This window comes from Exophiala spinifera, assembly GCF_000836115.1.
Source record: "Exophiala spinifera strain CBS 89968 unplaced genomic scaffold supercont1.1, whole genome shotgun sequence".
Lineage (NCBI taxonomy): Eukaryota > Fungi > Ascomycota > Eurotiomycetes > Chaetothyriales > Herpotrichiellaceae > Exophiala > Exophiala spinifera.
Genome location: NW_015622513.1, coordinates 2718531 through 2738352, shown reverse-complemented (window position 1 = coordinate 2738352; position 19822 = coordinate 2718531). Strand labels below are relative to the sequence as shown.

General features: G+C 51.6%; 7 protein-coding genes across 7 annotated transcripts; 5 read left to right on the top strand and 2 right to left on the bottom strand.

Annotated features, from left to right (window-relative positions):
* Nucleotides 1-927: 927 nt before the first annotated feature.
* On the top strand, nucleotides 928-1110 carry PV08_01030 (uncharacterized protein; the record flags this gene model as incomplete). Its single annotated transcript, XM_016375395.1, has 1 exon — nucleotides 928-1110. One exon carries the CDS (start codon nucleotides 928-930, stop codon nucleotides 1108-1110), a length of 183 nt encoding a protein of 60 aa, XP_016240671.1.
* Nucleotides 1111-1186: 76 nt separating this feature from the next.
* On the top strand, nucleotides 1187-4300 carry PV08_01029 (uncharacterized protein; the record flags this gene model as incomplete). Its single annotated transcript, XM_016375394.1, has 1 exon — nucleotides 1187-4300. The coding sequence occupies one exon, from the start codon at nucleotides 1187-1189 to the stop codon at nucleotides 4298-4300; it is 3114 nt and encodes a 1037-aa protein (XP_016240670.1).
* Nucleotides 4301-5980: 1680 nt separating this feature from the next.
* Nucleotides 5981-7646, top strand: PV08_01028 (uncharacterized protein; the record flags this gene model as incomplete). The annotated part of the gene is made up of 3 exons (XM_016375393.1): nucleotides 5981-6437; nucleotides 6512-6800; nucleotides 6896-7646. The coding sequence occupies 3 exons, from the start codon at nucleotides 5981-5983 to the stop codon at nucleotides 7644-7646; spliced, it is 1497 nt and encodes a 498-aa protein (XP_016240669.1).
* A 1116-nt stretch (nucleotides 7647-8762) lies between these two features.
* Nucleotides 8763-11000, bottom strand: PV08_01027 (uncharacterized protein; the record flags this gene model as incomplete). Its single annotated transcript, XM_016375392.1, has 1 exon — nucleotides 8763-11000. One exon carries the CDS (start codon nucleotides 10998-11000, stop codon nucleotides 8763-8765), a length of 2238 nt encoding a protein of 745 aa, XP_016240668.1.
* A 2081-nt stretch (nucleotides 11001-13081) lies between these two features.
* On the top strand, nucleotides 13082-14953 carry PV08_01026 (uncharacterized protein; the record flags this gene model as incomplete). The annotated part of the gene is made up of 1 exon (XM_016375391.1): nucleotides 13082-14953. One exon carries the CDS (start codon nucleotides 13082-13084, stop codon nucleotides 14951-14953), a length of 1872 nt encoding a protein of 623 aa, XP_016240667.1.
* Nucleotides 14954-15582: 629 nt separating this feature from the next.
* Nucleotides 15583-16666, top strand: PV08_01025 (uncharacterized protein; the record flags this gene model as incomplete). The annotated part of the gene is made up of 3 exons (XM_016375390.1): nucleotides 15583-15991; nucleotides 16056-16149; nucleotides 16282-16666. 3 exons carry the CDS (start codon nucleotides 15583-15585, stop codon nucleotides 16664-16666), a joined length of 888 nt encoding a protein of 295 aa, XP_016240666.1.
* Nucleotides 16667-18129: 1463 nt separating this feature from the next.
* Nucleotides 18130-19528, bottom strand: PV08_01024 (uncharacterized protein; the record flags this gene model as incomplete). The annotated part of the gene is made up of 3 exons (XM_016375389.1): nucleotides 18130-19209; nucleotides 19290-19420; nucleotides 19480-19528. 3 exons carry the CDS (start codon nucleotides 19526-19528, stop codon nucleotides 18130-18132), a joined length of 1260 nt encoding a protein of 419 aa, XP_016240665.1.
* Nucleotides 19529-19822: the final 294 nt, after the last annotated feature.

Genomic DNA, 19822 nt, shown 5'->3' with positions numbered 1-19822 from the left:
CATGCCTGATCTTTGCCCTGCCAAATAGGCTCCAAGCCCACTAAATTAGGCCAGGAACGGGGAACCGGGAAGGGGCGAGAGGCACGACGCCATTAGCCAGGATCTTGTACAAGCTTGTAAATCCTCGCAGAAGCGGTTGGCGGGGGAATTTGTTCGAGGTCGCAGTTTCAATCTCAACTTTCTTCGTCCATTTTGCTGTCGAGTTGTTCTCGTTGTTCCCTGGTGCTGTTCTATGCTGCCTCTCTAACAGCGTTTTTCCCGTTTCCTCGTTCAGAAAATCTCCCCGGAGCCCAGAATCTTCCGGCGCAGTTGGATTTGGCGTAAGGGTCTCTCTCTGGTTTCTGTAAGTCGTCCGCTCTGTTGAGTCTCGAGCATGCCTGCTGACTTCTGGAAAGCAAAATACCTCCTTCCGGCCTTCTGGTAGGCCTCTGAAAGCGGTAAGCAGCCCAATTCACCTGGTCACATCGGCTAGGCCATTGTTTCCCTGGGAGTGTCTCAGCCACTGAGGGTGCACAATTGTTTATTGGGACCAAGTGCTGTACTGCACGGCGTATGAAAGAAAGACAGTAACAGATTGGTGTTCCCTCTCTGCGGAGATCATATCGGCATGAAAGATATCTGTAGGAAAGACCGTTCACAGTACAAAGCATGGGAAAATACACACCAGTCATAAACTTTCCCGAGATCGTGAGGCTGATTGATACAGCCTCAGAACAGTGTGATTTCCCTGCCCTTACAGAGGCGGACATAATACCAAGGTATGTGGAAGGAAGTTACTCTCTATGATCATATGATATGACATCGTTGCCTGAAATTCGGCCTGCTGGCGCGACGCGGGCGCAAGTCACCCATTCATGGCCTGGATGTCTCTTGTGAAGGTGTCCTCGACACACTTCCACACAAATCCTTCAATGTCATGTCTCCAAGATGGACGTTGCTAATGGTGGTGACGAAGAGGCTGAGCCTGGATACAACGATGGCTCCCTCCCAACGAGTCCCTCGAGTAAAACCGATGTGAGTCCAATCGAGTACTACGAAAACCGGCCCGAAGACCTGGCCGCATTCGTGCAGGTTCGTTCTGAGAGTGCAAGAGTCGAGGTACCCTACTGAAACTTACTGGTAGAGAGGGTCTACACCTGTTCGCCTACCAGTGAATGAATCTTACGAAACAATCGACACCGTAATTATGGGTTCCTCACAGCCTACTCAGCTCACGCAGCCCGTCGAAGACCCCAGAAGACTTGGGAGAAATCTGTCCATCGTATCCGAGGGCGACGCAGTTGACGTGATTTGTATCCTATATCCCACTTCGTCTGCCGCAATCGATGCGGTCAAGGCCAACCTCATACATGGAAGGCAGCACATACTGCAGAACGAGGGCCTAGAGGAATATTCGGGAGACGACATCATGTTCTCGTCAGTTTACAATGCAACGCACGACATAGCTTTACGCATATCCTCCCAAGTGAAACATCCACGAGATGGCTTTCGATTTGGTCGTTCCAGTGCTGCGAGCGATATCCTCTTGACGCCGAACGAAAACGACAGCCTTGTGAGCAAGATCCATTTCAAGATCTTTGTGAACAGTCAAGGGAGTCTCATGTTGCAGGATCTGTCGACAAATGGCACTATTGTGGATGATGTCCACATCAAGATGAAGGATCGACATGGCAAGATCCCCGCTCGTCCAGCCACGATAGCACTCGGAAATGGTTCCATCATCTCCTTATTCAGTGGACGAGACAAGGAAGAGATCAAATTCATGGTGAGGATACCATCACGAGGCGAAAAGGAAGATGCCTATGAGGAGAACCTTCGGACATATCTTTCCGCCAGGGGAGAGGTTGCACAGTTTGCTTCTATGCGTGAAAGCTCCTATGGCAATCACTGGAATGGAGGCAGCTTGTACAATTTCACTGGTCTGTTGGGCAAAGGAGCGTTTGCGACTGTCTATCGAGTCCAGACCAAAAAGGAGGGTGATGTCTACGCGGCAAAGGAACTGGACAAGCATCGTTTCATCAAGAATGGAGTTCTCGATATCAAGTTTGATAGCGAACTCAACATCATGAAACACCTTCAGCATCCCAACATTGTTAATTATGTTGACTGCCACACGTACTCTCACTGGATTTATATCTTGATGGAATATGTACCATTCGGCGAGCTTTCTCAAGAACTCAGGAGGACAGGGAGGATTTCGGAACGCGATGGGCAACAAATTACCAGACAGATTGTACATGCCCTGGACTACCTGCACCGAAGAAACATCACCCATCGAGATATCAAACCGGACAATATCCTGATCGCCTCTCGATCCCCCTTGATTGTCAAACTGTCAGATTTTGGGTTGTCCAAATGCGTCACAGATCAAGAAACTTTCCTGAAGACCTTTTGCGGCACCCTTCTCTATTGTGCTCCAGAAGTGTATCCAGACTATGCGAGCTACAAACATGGATCGGCGCAGAAGCGGCGTCGTCTAGGCGAGCCTGTTATCAGGCCTCCTCCATCTCCTTACGATCAATCAGTCGACATGTGGTCTTTTGGCGCAGTCATTTTCCACATGTTGTGTGGGAAGCCGCCTATCAATGGGAGAGGCGACGATCGCGGCGCCCAGATGCTTAACAACATTATGACAAAAGATGTCGACTTCGAACCTCTCAAGCAAGCCGGTGTTTCGGATGCAGCGGTTGATTTCATCGGAAAGTTGCTTAATAGAAACCCATCTCTACGACCAAAAGAAGCCGAATGCTTGCGACACCTGTGGCTACGCAACGTCCCGGACCTATTGGAATACAGTGTTCTCGAGCCACCAGATGCTCTCGATCGAAAACTCCATGTCGTTGACGAGGTGGATGAAGATGTACTCGATGATGAACTCATCCAGGATCTCCATGCGTTGACTCAGCCGCCATCATCAGCCCAGAGTCCCGACCGGGCACCCAAACGAGCGAAAACCTTCGCTGATCCAGTCATCTCACCTGATAACATTACCTATCCTTCGCTGCCGGACGTTGGAGATAGCTTCCTGCCTCCTACGCCCATGGCACATCCTGCCCAACGCTTGTTTGGGGAGATCTCTCAATCGGTGTTGCGCAGTTCGGGATTGTTTGGCACCGAGCTTCCACCCACAACGACGGCTGATGTCCACGACATTCAAAACCGAGTCGAACAAATCAGCGTAAATGATTTCGGCCGCCTAGGATCACTCGGCGGTGCAGACAATGCCGTGATTGCAGGCAATACCACAGAAGCAGCGGCAGCAACCGGTAAACACCATCCTCGAGCCGGATCTGCTGCAAGTTTGATGGGTGCTGAACATCAGATTGGTCAACTCAACATGGCCTCCCCTGAGGCGGACGTATCAGATGCTGCATCACCCGAGACCAACAATCCAGTGACACCACGCACTCGTGAATTATCACCATCCAGTAGTGTGAGTCGACACTTGGATGATGGCTTAGGTCAAACCCTAACCGGTACTGAAGAACCAATATTCACGCGTCGCTTGGATCTTGGTCTGGTTGCAGACCCTGCAACTTTCGAAGCTGAATTGGAGGCACGCAATGCATCAAGAGTTGGCAAACTTCGAGCCAAGGCGGACACATTCCATGGAGCCATCACCACGACACCGGGTTCGCCCTCCGTCACTGCTACAACCATTGACGCCAAAACTGATTACTTTGGTCATCCTGCTTCCGCAGAAGATGGTGTCCTCCGCTCATTCTCAAACACTGCCAAGATGAACAACGCAAGGGCTCAGAAGTCCGGTTTCATCGAACCCCCGAAGCGATTCGGTAAGTTGACGAGCATCCCAGGCTCTTTTGCGAAGGTCAATTTCAACCTTGAGGCAAGGTTCACCTCCTGGGGCCGAGGTGTCGATTGCACAATTAAATACCCAGATTCAAAGGACACACGCATTCCTAAATATGCTTTGAAGATCACATTCTGGGCGCCAGGGATGGAAAAACATGTCGAGCAGGGTGGTGACTGGACCAAGATGCCAGCCGTTCGAACCGTCCTGGCCACTTCTGCAAGTGGCTGCATTTACGTCAACGGCGTCGAATTGCGCAAAGAATCGTCGGATGGCGATGCAGCATTGTTTGGGAAAATCTACACAGGCGACATCATCACCATATACGATGGTGCCAATGGTGATTTTTTGAAGTTACGTGTCGAAGTCACATTCGGTGATAGCGCTCGCAATCGACCAGAGAACGAGGCAGGCTTCATGGTGCAGGAAGAACGCCATCATCACCAACGGATGAAGGAGCGTGAAAGTATGAGAATGAGCAAGGCATGACTATGATGACTATATGTATATTAACAAGCAACCACTCACAAGCTGTGAAGTATCAACGTGGCTGATTTCGAGTGTACATGTCGAGGAGCTTTGGAAAGATGACAGGCCGGCGTCAAGGATTGTCGTTGATTGTGGCGTTGGAGATGCTGCCCATCTCACATCGATTATGTAGACAACCAATGGTCGACTTCATCTTTCACAGACAACGTTCTTTCAGGCTCTGGAGGAGTGGTGGCTCGCTGGTATCCTTGATGTGCTGTGCTGTGATTGGCATGACTGATGGCTCCGTTGATCAGAAAATTCGTCAGATATTCCGTGGTACTTGTGCAACGATTCGAGGAATCAAGCAGCAACTGGGTGATACACGGATTCGCAGTAGGGGGGTTCCTGCAGGTCAGGGATGACGGTTGTTCAGGTGCAGAGGACACGACACAATTAATCTCATGGTCACTTCTCATCATCATACTCTGTACTGTCTAGTCCATTCATACATTAAAGTACCATGTGGTGGATGAGACTCCACGCTCCGTTCAACGTTACAACAGTGCAATATCAGTACATTCTATGGAGCACTCGTAGTCTGTAGTCTTGCGCGGACTGTATGTATCTTTTAATGAGTATACTCCGATCAACGCTTGCGCCCTGGTCCCTCAAGGGTCCGACGCCACCGGGCCTCCAACTAAAGGACAAGCAACACTTAGTCGAAAGATGGACAGGGATCTTGACGCGTTAGCCCGATATCAGGATAATGGTGGAGTCTAGACGATTATTTTCAGGTGGATGTCGTGGCAGCTGAAACAATTGAGGATTATTAGGAGAGCCTGGTGATGGTTTGTACGGACGACTACGGAAAATGGACTGTTTCAATCTGTACCAGCAGGGCAAGGGTTGAGATCGCATGCATGTGGCTGTGTTTGCATCTACAGTATCATTTCACGTCTTGCATGTGAGTGAGAAAGTACCTGTGCTCTCTCTGTGTACGAGTAGGACGCTGCGGGAGATTCCTCCATGTCCAGCTCCCTCAGAAGTCTGTCGCCGCACAAACTCATTAGTGGGCTATGCATAACTTGGAGGGACTGAGATGTCTCTTAAGACAGAGAAGAGAGTCAGCCAGCGAATGAATAATGTTCTGTAAGAAGTGGTCGTTCGTACTCTGTAGCAATAAGCGGTAGGTTGCAGTACACAATATGCCGCTTGGCGATATGAATCCCGCTCCCATCAGCATCTGCCCATCAAGTTTACCTTTTTGTGTCAGGGTTCCTGGCTGCACCGCTGCATTGTACGGGAATGAGAAATGAAATACACCATGGCCACCTTGTCACCTTTCTCCAAACCCTCATCCTAATGTCTCTGCATTTCGACAAACCCTCGCATATCCGGATTTCCTGTCCTTTACGCCACATGCCAGTAAACCACCCTGCGTGTTAAGCTCTCACTCCTTCTACCCTTGACGTCGTCTTGCCAGTTGGTTCGTCGCGAGCAGAACAAAAGGAGGAATAACAATATCTGCGGCGTTATCTCCTTGGGCGATTGGCGCAGGGACACAACCTCGTCGTCGTCAACATCGGGATCCTCTCGCTTCCGCAACAACCCTCACCCTCTTACCTGCCGATCACATGTCCTGCGATATTCGAGTCCACATCCTCATCCTGTCCGCTTAGATCCTCTTCTATCGCACCAATGTCCTCGACGCGGACTCCCTCCCCGCTGCGAACTGGGAGATGGTCAGCACATGGCTCCGCCGACCAAGCGTCCACCCTGAACGGTCTGGGTCTGGGTCTTGATCTTTCTGCGCAAACAAATGGCTACAGTGGTAACGACGACCAGTGGGCAGCAGCGAAAGCGAAGAGTGCACAAGTGAGAGGCTTCCCAACCATCCAGACAAAAAACGAGGGCTTCTTCCAACGCTCACGACGAAAATTAACCTCCACCCTACCCGTCTTCAACAGTCCATATCCCCCCTTGTCTGCCAACTGGAAAGATCCAGAGAAACTGGGCCGCAGTCGGTGGTCACCCGGGCGTGAAAGCGTTTTCTCCATGGTCAAGACCCTCCTGGGAAACCTACTGCGGAAATGCAAGTTCCTGGTCATTATATTGGCACTTGTGACCATCTCAACTTTGATAATGTCGCAGACGAGTGAGTCCCTCTGTCCGCGGTCTAGGCCGGCTGGCTTTTCCCATATTAACCACTTCTTCTCTCCCTCTCTGCAGATTTACTGTCCAGCATCCGAAGCAATGCCCATCTCGGCGGAGGCAGCAAATTCGTCATCGTCCTAGGTGCCAATGAAGGAGGTGGCGTCATGTCCTGGAAAGGTCCAAGAGAATGGGCAATAGAGCGAGACAGTGTCAAGAACAAGAAACGCTATGCTGAACGATGGGGTTATCAACTCGAGATCACCGATATGAGCACGAAGAAACGCTACGCTCACGAGTGGAGGGAAAGTTGGGAAAAGGTCGATCTCTTGCGGAATGCAATGGCGAGGTATCCCAAGGCCGAGTGGTACGTCTGATACTTCTACGAAAGGGATACAACTGAACATAGTTGTTTCTTTTCGGAGCGTGCGTGTGACTGTATGCTAACATGCCGTCGCCCAGGTTCTGGTGGCTTGATCTCAACACCTTCATCATGGAACCATCCAGGTCTCTACAGTCTCACATCTTTCGTAACCTCCAGGACAACGTGTACCGCGACATCAATGTCTACAATCCTCTCAACATCACACATCCTCCAGTAACGAAATTCCTCGACCCGATCTCCCGCTCACCTACGGGCGACAACCTCAGTTCATCCATCGACATCATCATACCTCAGGATTGCAGTGGATTCAACTTGGGGTCTTTTTTCATCAGAAGATCTCCCTTTACCGACCGCCTGCTCGACATGTGGTGGGATCCCGTTCTCTACGAGCAGAAACATATGGAGTGGGACCACAAGGAACAAGATGCCCTCGAGCACCTGTACGCCTCGCAACCGTACCTGAGGACGCACTTTGCATTCATCCAGCAACGCAAGATCAATTCGTTTCCTCCTGGGGCCTGCGCGGTCGAAACAAAAGAGGAACCCTCCGACGCTGATAAGGACAAGGCGCAGAAATCCACCACCGACCCGCGTTTCCACTACAGCGAGACAGAGCGAGATTTCATGGTCAATATGGCTGGGTGCGAATGGGGTAGGGACTGCTGGGCCGAGATGTACAGCTACAGAGAGCTGAGCAACAAGCTAAACCGATCAGCGTGGGAGAAATTCAAAGATTCCGCGTCCGGGATATGGACGAGCGTCAAAGGTATGATAGGCCAGAAGAAGGTCGATCAGGATAACAAAGGCGAGGATGAAAAGAAGTCGTGAAGCTTTAAAATACTGAAGTTGAAGGAGGCTTGTTCTGTGTCATGATTCGTCGATCGAGGGAGGAATGACAAGCAAGGGTCATTTTCGCCCACCCTCTCACACACACTCTCTCTCTCTCGCTCGCCAACACAAACACACAACAAGTCTTACGTTTGGTGGTGCGATACGGAAACACAAACACAAAAAAACCCCGTGTATTGAATAGCATGAAATCCTAACTAATTGCATGAGGAAAAGGGCGGCTGTCTCATCGGTACCAACAGAACCAAGGAAGGGAGAAAAGAAACAAAGAAATAGAGACGTCTCGTTCCAAGTTGGGGGAGAGAGAGAGTCTGGGTCAACCGGGTTGCCGAGGATGGGATGGAATGGGTGGAATGGGACGGGATTAGAAGTGGTGGAGTTTTGTCGAAAAAAAAACAATTGGACGCTTTATCCTGCTAGATTTATTGTATTTTATCCCATTTCGTTTGAAGACAGCATGGCTTATTAGCACAGCACAGCATAGCATAGCACGAGGTGTCGTCGTTGGTACCGTCAAGTCAAGAAGAAGGAGGATGAGGAGGAAGAGGAAGAGGAAGAGGAAGAAAAAGAAGAACTAGAAGAAAGAATCAGTAACTCACATTGACGATCTCGAGGGGTGTTGCCGTTGTCCTTTTGTTTTTCTTTTGCGCTTCTGATCGGTTTTTCCTCTTCTGAATCCGTCAGTCATCACGGCCGAGCTCGCTCTCCGGTTCTTTTACGAGTGGTGGTGGTGGTAGGGGCTCGAAATATGTAGGTAGGTTTGAGACCGAGACAGTCAAGAGGGGAAAAAACAATGGAAAGCAGTCAACCACGTAGGTACACTTGACGCACTGGAGGATTCGAGACCGACATGGGCAGGACGGGGGAGAAAACAATGCATCAGTTGAAGTACAGCTGCGTATTTGAGACCGACACAACCAAGAATAATGTTTATCGGGTTCGAAAAGGTCCCAGTCCGGTCCAGTCCAGGTCCGGTTGTTTGAAAACACCACCAACAACGACAACACCCGTCGGATCAGTTCAGATCATGTTATCATTTCGCCATTTCCTATGTGCCCACCGCGTGCCCGTTTGCTGGCGCTCCACCAAATAAAATCAAACAACATTGACGTCGAAAATGGCATTCCTCCATCCTCCGCCGGTCTCTTCATTTTCCTCCACGGTCTCTTCCGCCTTCACGGCTTCTTCCTGCCACATCTTGACGAGGCTGCCAGGAGTGTAGACATCCTTGAAAACTCCACGGGTGGGCGCATCGACGCCCACTCGGGTGTACACATCTGGATCCTCCGCCGGTGTGAGACGCGCCGCGACGGCCTTGAGGAAAGTCACGACGTCTTGAGGATCGGCGATGCGCGTGGCCCGGAGCCGTTCACGGGCAAACACCAGCTCGCGGTTCGTGGCCCTCAGGCCCTCGACGATCTTCTCGGCTATGGTCTTCTCCAACGACCGACGGACCAGGTGCTTCAGCAGTGGCTTGAACAACCACCCCAGCCAGGACAGTTTGGATTTGCGAAGCTCGTAGTCGAGTTTGTGGATGTGGACACGGACACCCCGCAGAGCCAGGATTTGTTCCAGACGCTCTCGACCGATTTCGAGGTCCAATGAGATGTCGATGCCTCTTTCGTCGAGATAGAAGCTTGCGATGCCTTCGTCGGCGAAACGAACGAGTCCTGCGTGGCCACGGATCCAGAAGCCGAGATCCTGTGCTGCAACGCTGAGACCGTTGACGGTTATGGTCACCAGGGATGTGGTGGATGAGACGGTCTTTTTGGAATGTGTCTTGCGAATCTCGAGATCGTTCTTGGTCGAGACGAGCAGCCTGTAAGGGAGGAACGAGGTGGAATTGACGTTGCGACCTGGTTCCAAGACAAGGTTTTCGAGGAGAAGGTCCATTTCCGGCACCGAGACTTCGATGCGAGGTATGGGTATGTGTTGGACGCTGCGGATCAGCAACGGGAGGAAGATATGGATCGAATCGGTGATTAGGTCAGGGTTCACGACGCGGTTCGGTGGAGACAGAGCGCTGTAGATGCGGCGCGTAGCTAGAAGTAGTCCGTTGACATCCTTGTCCTCCATGACCGAATTGATGGTGACCTGTGCCTGTCGTAGAAACTGGTCAAAGTCGGTGCGGAACTCAGATTCGTTGCCCAGTCTCGCAGATTTATCCTTGAGCTCGTCCAACTTCTTATCGGCATTGTCGAAAAACTCGGGATCGGTGAACATTCGCTGCACGGTGTTTCCGACGTCGACCATGAAGTTTTCAAATTGAGGATCGGATCTGGCGTGACTCAGGACTTTGTTCCAGGCTTGTTCCAGTCGTTCCCATTGTTCACGATCGCCAAAACTGCTCATCAGTTCCCAAAAGTTGCGTATAGCGCGGTCTAATGCCGGATTGGTGTGGACATCTTCCTGCGCAGTGGAGATGGTCGCATCCGCGACACGGGAATATGCAATGGCATATCTCTGGATCAGCTTGGAAATAGTCGACACGGAGTCGTGATAATCAGTTCTACTCCTCAGATTGAGAATGACTTGTTTGAGACGATATAGCAAAGTGTCGCCCTGGTCACTGCCGATATGCTCTTTGGCGCTCTCCACAGTATCTGTCCCAACTTTTTTCAACTGCGAAGCAATCTCATCTGTTGCTTTTTGTGCCGCCGCCTCCTCCACGTCCTCCCTGGAGGGCTGAATGCTTTCGTCGGCGCCTGGCTTGGAGATTGCCTGTTCTTCCTCGGCAGACAGCTCGAGTTGCTTGCCAGTCTTCTCGGCAGCCTCTGACAAGGAAAAGGCAGTGTCCGCCAGCACTTCTCTTCCTATAGTGGCAACATCATTCACGAACAGTCTGAAATCAGAGTTGGTGAGGAGGAGGCTGCCGACAGTCCGGAAGCTCTGGTATGCTGCTTGGGCATCGGCCCTGGCTTTGACTTTGGAGGCGGAATGCGAGATATCGTTGACGTCAAGGGAGATTCGAGATTTCGTCAGGTACCAGATGAAGTCTTGGATCTGGTCTTCGCTGTTTTTGTGCTGTAGAAGCTGGATGAATAGCTTTAGCCATGTTCGACAATTTCGAATTAGAGCACGTCCAGAATCGCTGAGCTCACGGTTGTTTGGATTGAGGAGGTCGGATGCGAGGAGGGTTCGGAGGTTGACTATGGTCTGTTCATTCGATGGCATATAGCCCTTGGATAGAGCCCTTAGCATCTGATAAGTATGGATCTTCTGATGAAGAGCCCGCTCACGAGCAGTGTCATCCTCGTAGCGAGGTAACAATGGGGTCGTGTCGTCTGCCTTGTTTTTACGGCCAAAGCCGCAGCAGGACGCGAGGAAAGACATGGTGCCGATGCCTCAGCCTGGAGGACCTGCAAAATCAACGACTCGAACAAACGAACAAACAGCTCCTTCAAGAAGGGTGTGAAGAGGAGGAAATCATGTCATTGAATCCCTTAGCTACGCAATGGTGACAGAACAGAACTGGCTTGGGGCAACAAACTGCGGAGGCTCGTTGCCATTTCAAACGTCATTACTCTCAGGCTTCAGCCACTGAGCCAAGGCCGGAGCCAAAGCTGGACACCGGCCCTGATCAGTCCTGACCAAGTCCTGACCAGCTGGCGTGAGAGCACAAAGCCGTGATGGTCACTTAGATAGTTGTATCGCGGAGGCAACAAGAACGAAGTATATCAACAAGGGGCTTTCCTTGTAACTTATAGGACTCGGACTACCAAAATGCGCCACGGCTCCCAACCTCAGCCTTGTGCTGTGCGACTGTGACCAATGCTGACGAGGCTCTCCGCTCCCGACGCTGGTAGTGCCCGTACGAGTCCTTGTGGCGTTTCTTTCAGCATTCAAGTGGGCTTTAGCTTTTCCATTCCTCGACTTAAGGTCTTGACGAAGAACCCGACGGAGGCTTGGGCCGGAGGATTCTCGCTGAAACTCGGCACTGTACACTACAGTGAGGTTGGATGATTGCATTGACTCACAGACTGGCAGTCTTCTTACGACTCTCAACAATTTTTCTAACTCATGCACAGGACCTTCCCCTATGCACCTCCTCCGCACTTTTCGCTCTCACCAAATCCCAAGTCAACAACGTCTCCTGCATAAGCGCATGCACCACGAAGACACAGGATTCCTACTACCTCGTACTTTTGAGTCCGGGGGAGCAGTTTGGTGGCGGACGGTGGGTCACGCGAATGCTTTCACGATGAGAATCCGGAGGCGATCTTGACTGCTGAGGAGAATGGCATCGCACCCTGCCTGAGGTTTCCACTACGATCGCCTCGGCGGAAATTGGCCAGCATGAGACTGTGTATCATCGTGATCACAGCGGAGTCCGGACCATCCCTACAAGTATTCTGCAGACAATTCCCAGCAGCTGTTTGGGGAAAGATCCATTTGTTTGGAGTACAGATATCATATATGGACACAGCTTAGGGAGCGACGCGGACATGGTGCCTCTACAGGTATCCGTACGAGCAGGGGGCATACTGGCCGTTCGAAACATGGTCGGTCTGCTTCGCGCGTTGCTGAGTCTTTGTCTCATGTGCACTCACGTCGATCACCCACCGGTCGGTGTCCGAGCACGACAGGAGGATGCCAATTGAGGCGAGCCGCATCAGCACGTCGGACTGTAAGACCGAGTTTGGTGGCTAAAAATGGCGATGCTTGGACTCCCAGCCCAGGGATCCTGTAAGCGTGCATTGTGTTTCCGGGCAAGGAACCGCCCCTATAGGCTACAGTCCATGCCTAAGCTAGCACAACAAGAGCGAGAATTAGAACCCTGCATAGCCGTCCGCCCACCGGTCCATCCATCGCCATGTTCTCAGCCTCCTTTTTGCGGAGAAATCTCAAATCTGGCATGATGCTTGGCCTTGTTTAGTTGAGCTTAGGACACGTTGTTAGCGACTCTGCCCTCTGTCGGATTGGCCGTCACGCCCTGTGATTCATCGTCGCACTTGAAAAAAAAAAGTTGAGATGCTCTCACCTCACAAGCTTCCGGACTCGAACTCTGACACCCTTATCATGTTCGACGGACCACGGATCTCACGCCGTTCGCTTTCCGTTTCTCCTGCGGCCCCTGCCAGAACATCCTGTCAAGCGATTCCCTTTCGTTTCATTGGTGACACTTTCTCTGTGTGACTCTTAAACCGTCGTCGCATGTCTCCTACTGTCCGTACTCCGTATTTCTACAGCTTTTCCCTCACCCGGTTTCACCCATAGTCTGACCCATAATCTTCTATACAAACCTTTTGGCTTGGTCCTCCGGCATATTAAATTGTGCGCTCGCCTGAGGCTACATCCCCCACCCCACTGTTATACCCGCGGCATCAAACTCCAGACCACTGGCCTCGGATCGTGCACTATTGTTTCCTTGTCGGCGGACCGCATAAAGACCGCGCGGCTGCCCGATGGTCCATATGCTCTACAAACTCTCCAGACACTCCAAGTCGAGGGCCAACCTCAACACCCTCATCCAGTCGGCCAACATGACTACCACCTCCACGACGCAGGCTCCTATTGCCCAGAGCGTAGGCAGTCTCGCTGCGGCCACGTCCTCGACGAAGGCTCATCCTCCTGCACACCACAAGCCCAAACACAACCTTCCCGCCGCCCACGTCCCCAACAGAGCCGCCCATTTCGACACGTCCCTCTCCATCCCAGTCCGCAAATATCTCCAAACCTATGGTCTAACTCCTCCTCGCGCCGAGAGCTATGAGACGCAAAAGAAGAGATGTCTGGCTCAACTGGCATCGAAAACCACAGATATCGAAAGGTTTCTGTACTTGAGCACTCTGAGATACAACAACGTCCACCTGTTTTACAGACTGCTTACGGACCATTTCACCGAGTTGACCCCCTTGGTCTACACTCCTGTTGTCGGGGAGGCCTGTCAGAGATGGTCAGAGATCTACCAACAGCCAGAAGGCATGTACCTCAGCTTCGAAGACAAGGGACATATTTCCGCCATTATCCAAAACTGGCCCCAAAAGAACGTGGAGATCACCGTTGTCACGGACGGATCCAGGATCCTTGGTCTGGGTGACCTTGGAGTCGGTGGCATGGGTATTCCCATTGGCAAGTTGGCTCTGTATACTGGCTGTGCCGGTATCAGACCCGAGGGAACCCTACCCTTGACCATTGACCTGGGAACCAGCAACAAGGCTCTTCAAGAAGACCCGCTCTACATGGGTAGCCGCAGAGACAAAGTCACACAACAAGAGGAAATCGAATTCCTAGACGAACTGATGGTGGCGTTGAAAGAACGTTGGCCTGACATTGTGATACAGTTCGAGGATTGGAAGAATCCCTTCCCATCGCTCGAACGCTATCGAGAAGACTACGCCATGTTCAATGACGACATCCAAGGGACCGGTGCTGTCATCATGGGCGGCGTAATTGGGGCGGTGAAGCAGTCAGGCGTTGCTGCCAAGGATCACAGAGCCGTCTTCCTGGGATCTGGCTCTGCTGGCGTGGGTGTTGCCAAGCAGATTGTTGACTACTTCGTCCATGAAGGCATGACTGAAGACGAGGCCAAGTCGTGCTTCTGGCTCGTCGACAGTAAAGGTCTCGTCACGCAAGATCGAGGTGACAAGCTTGCCGAACACAAGATTTACTTCTCGAGAACAGACAACAATGGGCAGCAGTTCAAGAACCTGGACGAGGTCATCGAGTATGTCAAGCCCACCATCATCATGGGTCTCAGCACTATCGGAGGCGCCTTCACTCCTGAGATTTTACAAAAGATGGCCAAGTGGAATGAAAGACCTATCATCTTCCCACTTTCCAATCCGTCATCCAAGTCCGAGTGCACGTTCGAGGAAGCCATTGTCAACACCGAAGGTCGTGCTCTGTTTGCATCAGGCTCGCCCTTCCAGCCGTTCACGTACAACGGTCAGACGTACCATCCCGGTCAGGGAAACAACATGTACGTTTTCCCGGGCATTGGTCTGGGTACGATTCTCTCCAAGTCGGTCCAAGTGACTTCGCGCATGATCTATGCTTCTGGTGAAGCATTACCAACTATGATCACGGAGGAAGAGAAGCAACTTGCCCTCTTGTATCCTTCCGTCACCCGTATTCGTGATGTCAGTGCCCGCGTAGCACTATATGTCATTCGCGCCGCGCAGAAGGACAATGTCGACCGTGTACACCATTTGCGAGACATGGATGATCAAACTTTGGAAGCCTGGATCAAGGATAAGATGTATGATCCCCACAAGGAGACGCAAGGTCTGGAGGATGAGGTGCGCGAGCTTGTTGAAGACTTCTCTGCAGTTCCACGGCTGTAGATTTTTGCGATGCAGATGTGTTAGCTTTATGGGATACCCTTTCTATTTAGTAGCTGGCATTTTTACGGGGGGGCCTAATGGTATGGCTATACAGAAATATCATTATTGTTCGACGACCCAAGCGCAGAGTCCCGAATTGATCGTAGTCAAGGAGTGCGTGTCGCCGAGACGCGTTTATGAGTACTGTCCATCTAGTGCTCTATTACGAGTATTTGTGACCTGTCAGCGTTGCCTGGGCAACGCGCGATAAGGGGGAACTAGGGCGATGGCGGCACTGAGTCGCTCACTCACCTGCGCTCGCCAAAAAGTCCAGTTTGTCGACAGTACTCCGAACTCATAAACGCACTCGTTCAGGTGGACACGCGCACACTCTCTTGGAATACTGCTTTTCCATCACCGCGACTTACAACAAGAGCGCTGACTGACTATTGACCACGACAAGATCTTGAACGAAGTTTTTAGGTAAGTCATGAGCCGTGGCCGTAGAAACGCCGCACCCTCCTCCCATCACAGTTCCAATAAGTGTGACACTTTGACCAACAACTTGGAATGCTCTATAGGAATCGCCAACCTGACATCCGAATAAACCATCAAACAGCCGCATCTCTCAAACCGAGCCATTGTCCCCGATGGCCTCATTACTCACTACAATGTACGAGTTTCTCAAATCTTCTCCCTCATACCCTCCGCAGCCCCTCAACCCGCACTTGACATTCAAACAATCCTCCTCTTGTATCACGGTCAACACCTTCACTTGCTATGACAGCGAGCCCAACTCAGTGTGCTCGTCGCCCTCGACCCCTTCCCGCGCAGCAAAACTCCTGCGTCAAGGGTTGACATCCTCTCCGGCATCGCATATTGACTCTCCATCTAGCAACGCCCGCACCCGGGGACAGTTCAAGCCGCAGCGGACCAACAAAGGCACGACGAGCTACCAATTACGACAGTTTGCCGAGGCGACTTTAGGAAGCGGGAGTCTGCGGAAGGCGGTCAAACTACCAGAGGGCGAAGATCTGAACGAATGGCTTGCGGTCAATGGTACATCCATAATTGTCCCAAGCACTCTGTTGTGTAAATACGGGGAGCTAATCGGATTGAACAGTGGTCGACTTCTACAATCAGATCAACCTGCTCTACGGGTCGATTACAGAGTTCTGCTCGCCGCAGTCCTGTCCCGAGATGAAAGCTACAGATGAGTACGTTCCGCCTGTCTTTGACGCTGGCCTCTCGACATATTCCTCACATGGTTTCTATCACCTTCCCCTCCTCACCGTTGATGAGAAATGAAGAAGATCAAGGACGCATCAAGAGACTGACTCTTTGTCTAGATTCGAATACCTCTGGCAAGACGCCGCAACAGGCTACCCCAAACCCACAAAGATGGCCGCCCCAGAATACATCGAACACCTGATGACGTGGGTACAATCCAACGTCGACAACGAATCGACCTTCCCATCTCGTATTGGTGTCCCTTTCCCGAAGCATTTCCCGAGCACCGTACGACAACTGTTCAAACGTCTTTACCGGGTCTATGCACACATTTACTGTCACCACTATCAGGTCATTGTACACTTGGGTCTCGAACCGCACTTGAACACCAGTTTCAAGCATTACGTTCTGTTCATCGATGAGCACGGGCTCGAGAAGGGCGGCGGCAAAGACTACTGGGGCCCTCTGGGTGATCTAGTCGAAAGCATGTTGAAGAGTGATTAGGGATTCGATCTCGGAGTTGACACTGAAGCGGAAGCGCAAATTGGAACGGGAACGGGAACGGAACAGCTTATGGACTGGGATCTCCATGTATGATATGAACCTGGGCGTCAGGGGGTTTGTAACTTTAGCAGGAACACATACATCGATGGGTACGAGTATGCAGATTCGGTTTTGTTATGCTCAAAAAAGTTCATCTCCAGAGGCGATCGGGCGTGCGTGACTGTGGGGTTAGGTTTAACGCAAACTGTTGTACCAACAAGCGAGCGGCTAAGGATTGTTGACGATATTGTACAATACAACCCCGTTGGAAGTGCGTGGACTCCGGTCCGGATGAAGGTTTCCGCATCGCACAAACGGCATGCCGTGGCACGGCACGACTTGGCCAGAAGATCTGAGTTCCGGGTCAAAGGAAACGGCAATCTTGGAGCAGTTCCGGGGTCAGCGAGGTGGGACTGATGGAGGAAGTCCCAGGTACCTAGGAAAAAGTGAAATGACTCAGGTACCTCACCCTCTTCTCTAGGTACGGGTAGTGTTGGTTACGTGCCAAAGGTACGGAGTGGATTGGCGTTTTTTGTTCTCTCGGTTTTTTTTCTCTCCCGCTTTCACTTTCACTTTCGGTCCAAAGGCATCCCCTTTTTCGTGTTTCGGTGGTCCAATGTCTTCGGGTACCTGCCGTGACATGGGAATTCAATCTGTAGTATAAAGTACGGGCAGTAAGGACCTACCAGAGTCGAGAACTTCAGAGGGTGGGTATCAGAACGTTTTGAAAATGGGATCCAGGCCGAGGTTCATGATGACATCGAGAACTCTTGCCTTGTTTTTGTTTTGAAAAAAAAGAACAGAAAAGAAGATGTCTTTCTACTGTGTGATCTCGTCTTGGTTATAGTCGTGGTTGTAGTCTTGGTGTTGGTTTTGATCTTGATTATTTTTTGGGTCATGGTTTTCAAAGATCGGAAACAGGTTATTTTTTTTTGACTTGCAGTGACAGACACTGACTGAATGACTGGCTTTGACTGACTAACTCGCCGTAGAGGCGACACGAATACAACTGATCTCTGGGCAAGGTAAGGTCCCCGAGTTGATCCGTCCTATTTTCATTCATCCGTCCACCTCTGTCCGTATTTGTGTTTCGAGGCGTCCCATCTCTCTCCATGGAAAAAAGGGCGGAAAGAAAAAGAAAAACAAACACCAGACCAAGACGAGCCGAGGCAAAGCAAGCCCTATGCCAGATAGATAACAAGCGTTCGCGGCGGGAGGAAGAGAGAGAGAGAGGAAAAGACGGAAGAAGGAATTGGCCTTCCTGTTTTTTTGGCGAGTAGAAGAAGCCGGAAAACCATAATTCCAAGTGACAAGCAAGTATCAGGGATCAAAAACACCATGATTCAAGTGACAAGTACCAGGTGCCAGGTACCAGGTACCGGGAGTCAAGTATCACGTCCTTGATACGAGTACGACGGATAGTTTTAATATCCTCTTCTGTATCCTGATCCGAAACCACCTCTTCCACTTCCGCCGCCGCCGCGACCGTCGCTGTACATTCTCCCTCCACCGCGATGGTACATGCCGCCGCCGGTTGGACCTCCGTACATGCCTCGCCCTGGACCGCCTACGCCGTTGCCATAGTGGGAGGATCTAGAATTGTAGCTGTTGTGACTGTGACTGTGATTGTTGGGGGTGGAGTTGTTGTTACCGCCGTCACGGTAGGAAGAGGTGGAGGAGTTTGGAGCTCTATCGTCACGGCGGTCGTAACGTTGATCTCTTTCCCGGTCACGTTCACGGTCACGGTCTCGTTCTCGTTCTCGCTCTCGTTCACGCTCTCGATCTCTGTCTCTGTCTCTATCACGGCGGTCATCGTCTCTCCTATCATCATAGTCGTCACGTCTTCCGTCACGACTGTCAGAGTCCGATTTTGCGGGTCGTCTGTCTCGTTCCCGATCACGGTCGTCCTGTGCCAAGGGAGCCTCGCTCTCCATCTCGACGTCATCCATGCCGTTGTCGCTAAATTGATGGTTGGATGCTACGGGTTCGGGTGGCGTGGGCGTAATGGCGGCGTTCCCCCCCGACGGGACAGGCGTAGGTCCTGATCCAGACTGCTTCAGGTAGAGGTGGAGGATTCGCCCGTCTGCTCTCTGGTTGTTGTAGGTCGAAATCACCCTGTCTGCAATGTGTCGTTCGGAAAAGATCATCTCGGCCACCACTGCAGGCGCAGTCGCCACGATTCGACACGATAGCATCCCGCTCGCGCCATTGTCGTCGATCGTGTCTCCTTGTAACGCCGATTCTATGTCCGCGGCGGTGGTACCGGGCGCGAAATTGCTCGCCTCGACGGTAAAAGGCCCTGCCTTGCCTTTTATACTGAGACCTAGACTTGGGCCGCCTTTTGTACTCTGACGGGGCGGAGTGACGATGTTGGCTTGCTGTGTTTCAAGCGCGGACGCAAGCCGTGCCGCGCGTGCCTGTTGAGGGGTCGTGGAGGAGGGTCTGGAGGACGTGTTTCTGGCTGAGCCAGAGCTCGCTACGGATGATGAGCGGTGCGACGAGACCTACATAAGTAGGCAATGCGTTTGGTTAGGACGTCTACTCGTATAGAAAACATGCGAGAGTCTTGTGGTTGCGCGCGTACCTTTGTGATTCTACTGGCGAGATCTGGCGTCCTCGTCGACACTTTGCTTGAACTGCGGGAGTCGCCCCTGGTCTGTTTATTTCTGCCGAAGATCTCGTTCGCTAGCGCTTCATTCTTCTTTCTCTGGCGGTCTGGAAACAACGGTCAGCGGGGTTGTGCCAGGTTGAACTGCAACAACATTGGTACTAACTGGCTTGGATGATTGCATCGAAGCTCACGGCCGTTTTGGGGTCGGGCATGATTGTACAGAACTCAGACTGGAAACTCTGATCGTCAGTACATTGACCGTTCTCAGAGTTTCTCTGCCCTGGGGGAAGTAAAGCAGCACAAGAATGATGTGGCGCGGGTCTAAAGACCAACCAAGCACTAAAGAAGTTCTGGATTGTAGTGAACGCGGGTCTGCAGCCTCGTGGCCGTGCTTCGCAGCCTTGCGGCCTTGGCAGGGAATCTTTTTGATCCAGCCTTTTACTCAGTTCAGTCGTCCAGTGGAAGTTGTGTCGCAACTCGCTGTAGCAGCTTAGGAGCCGCATCGG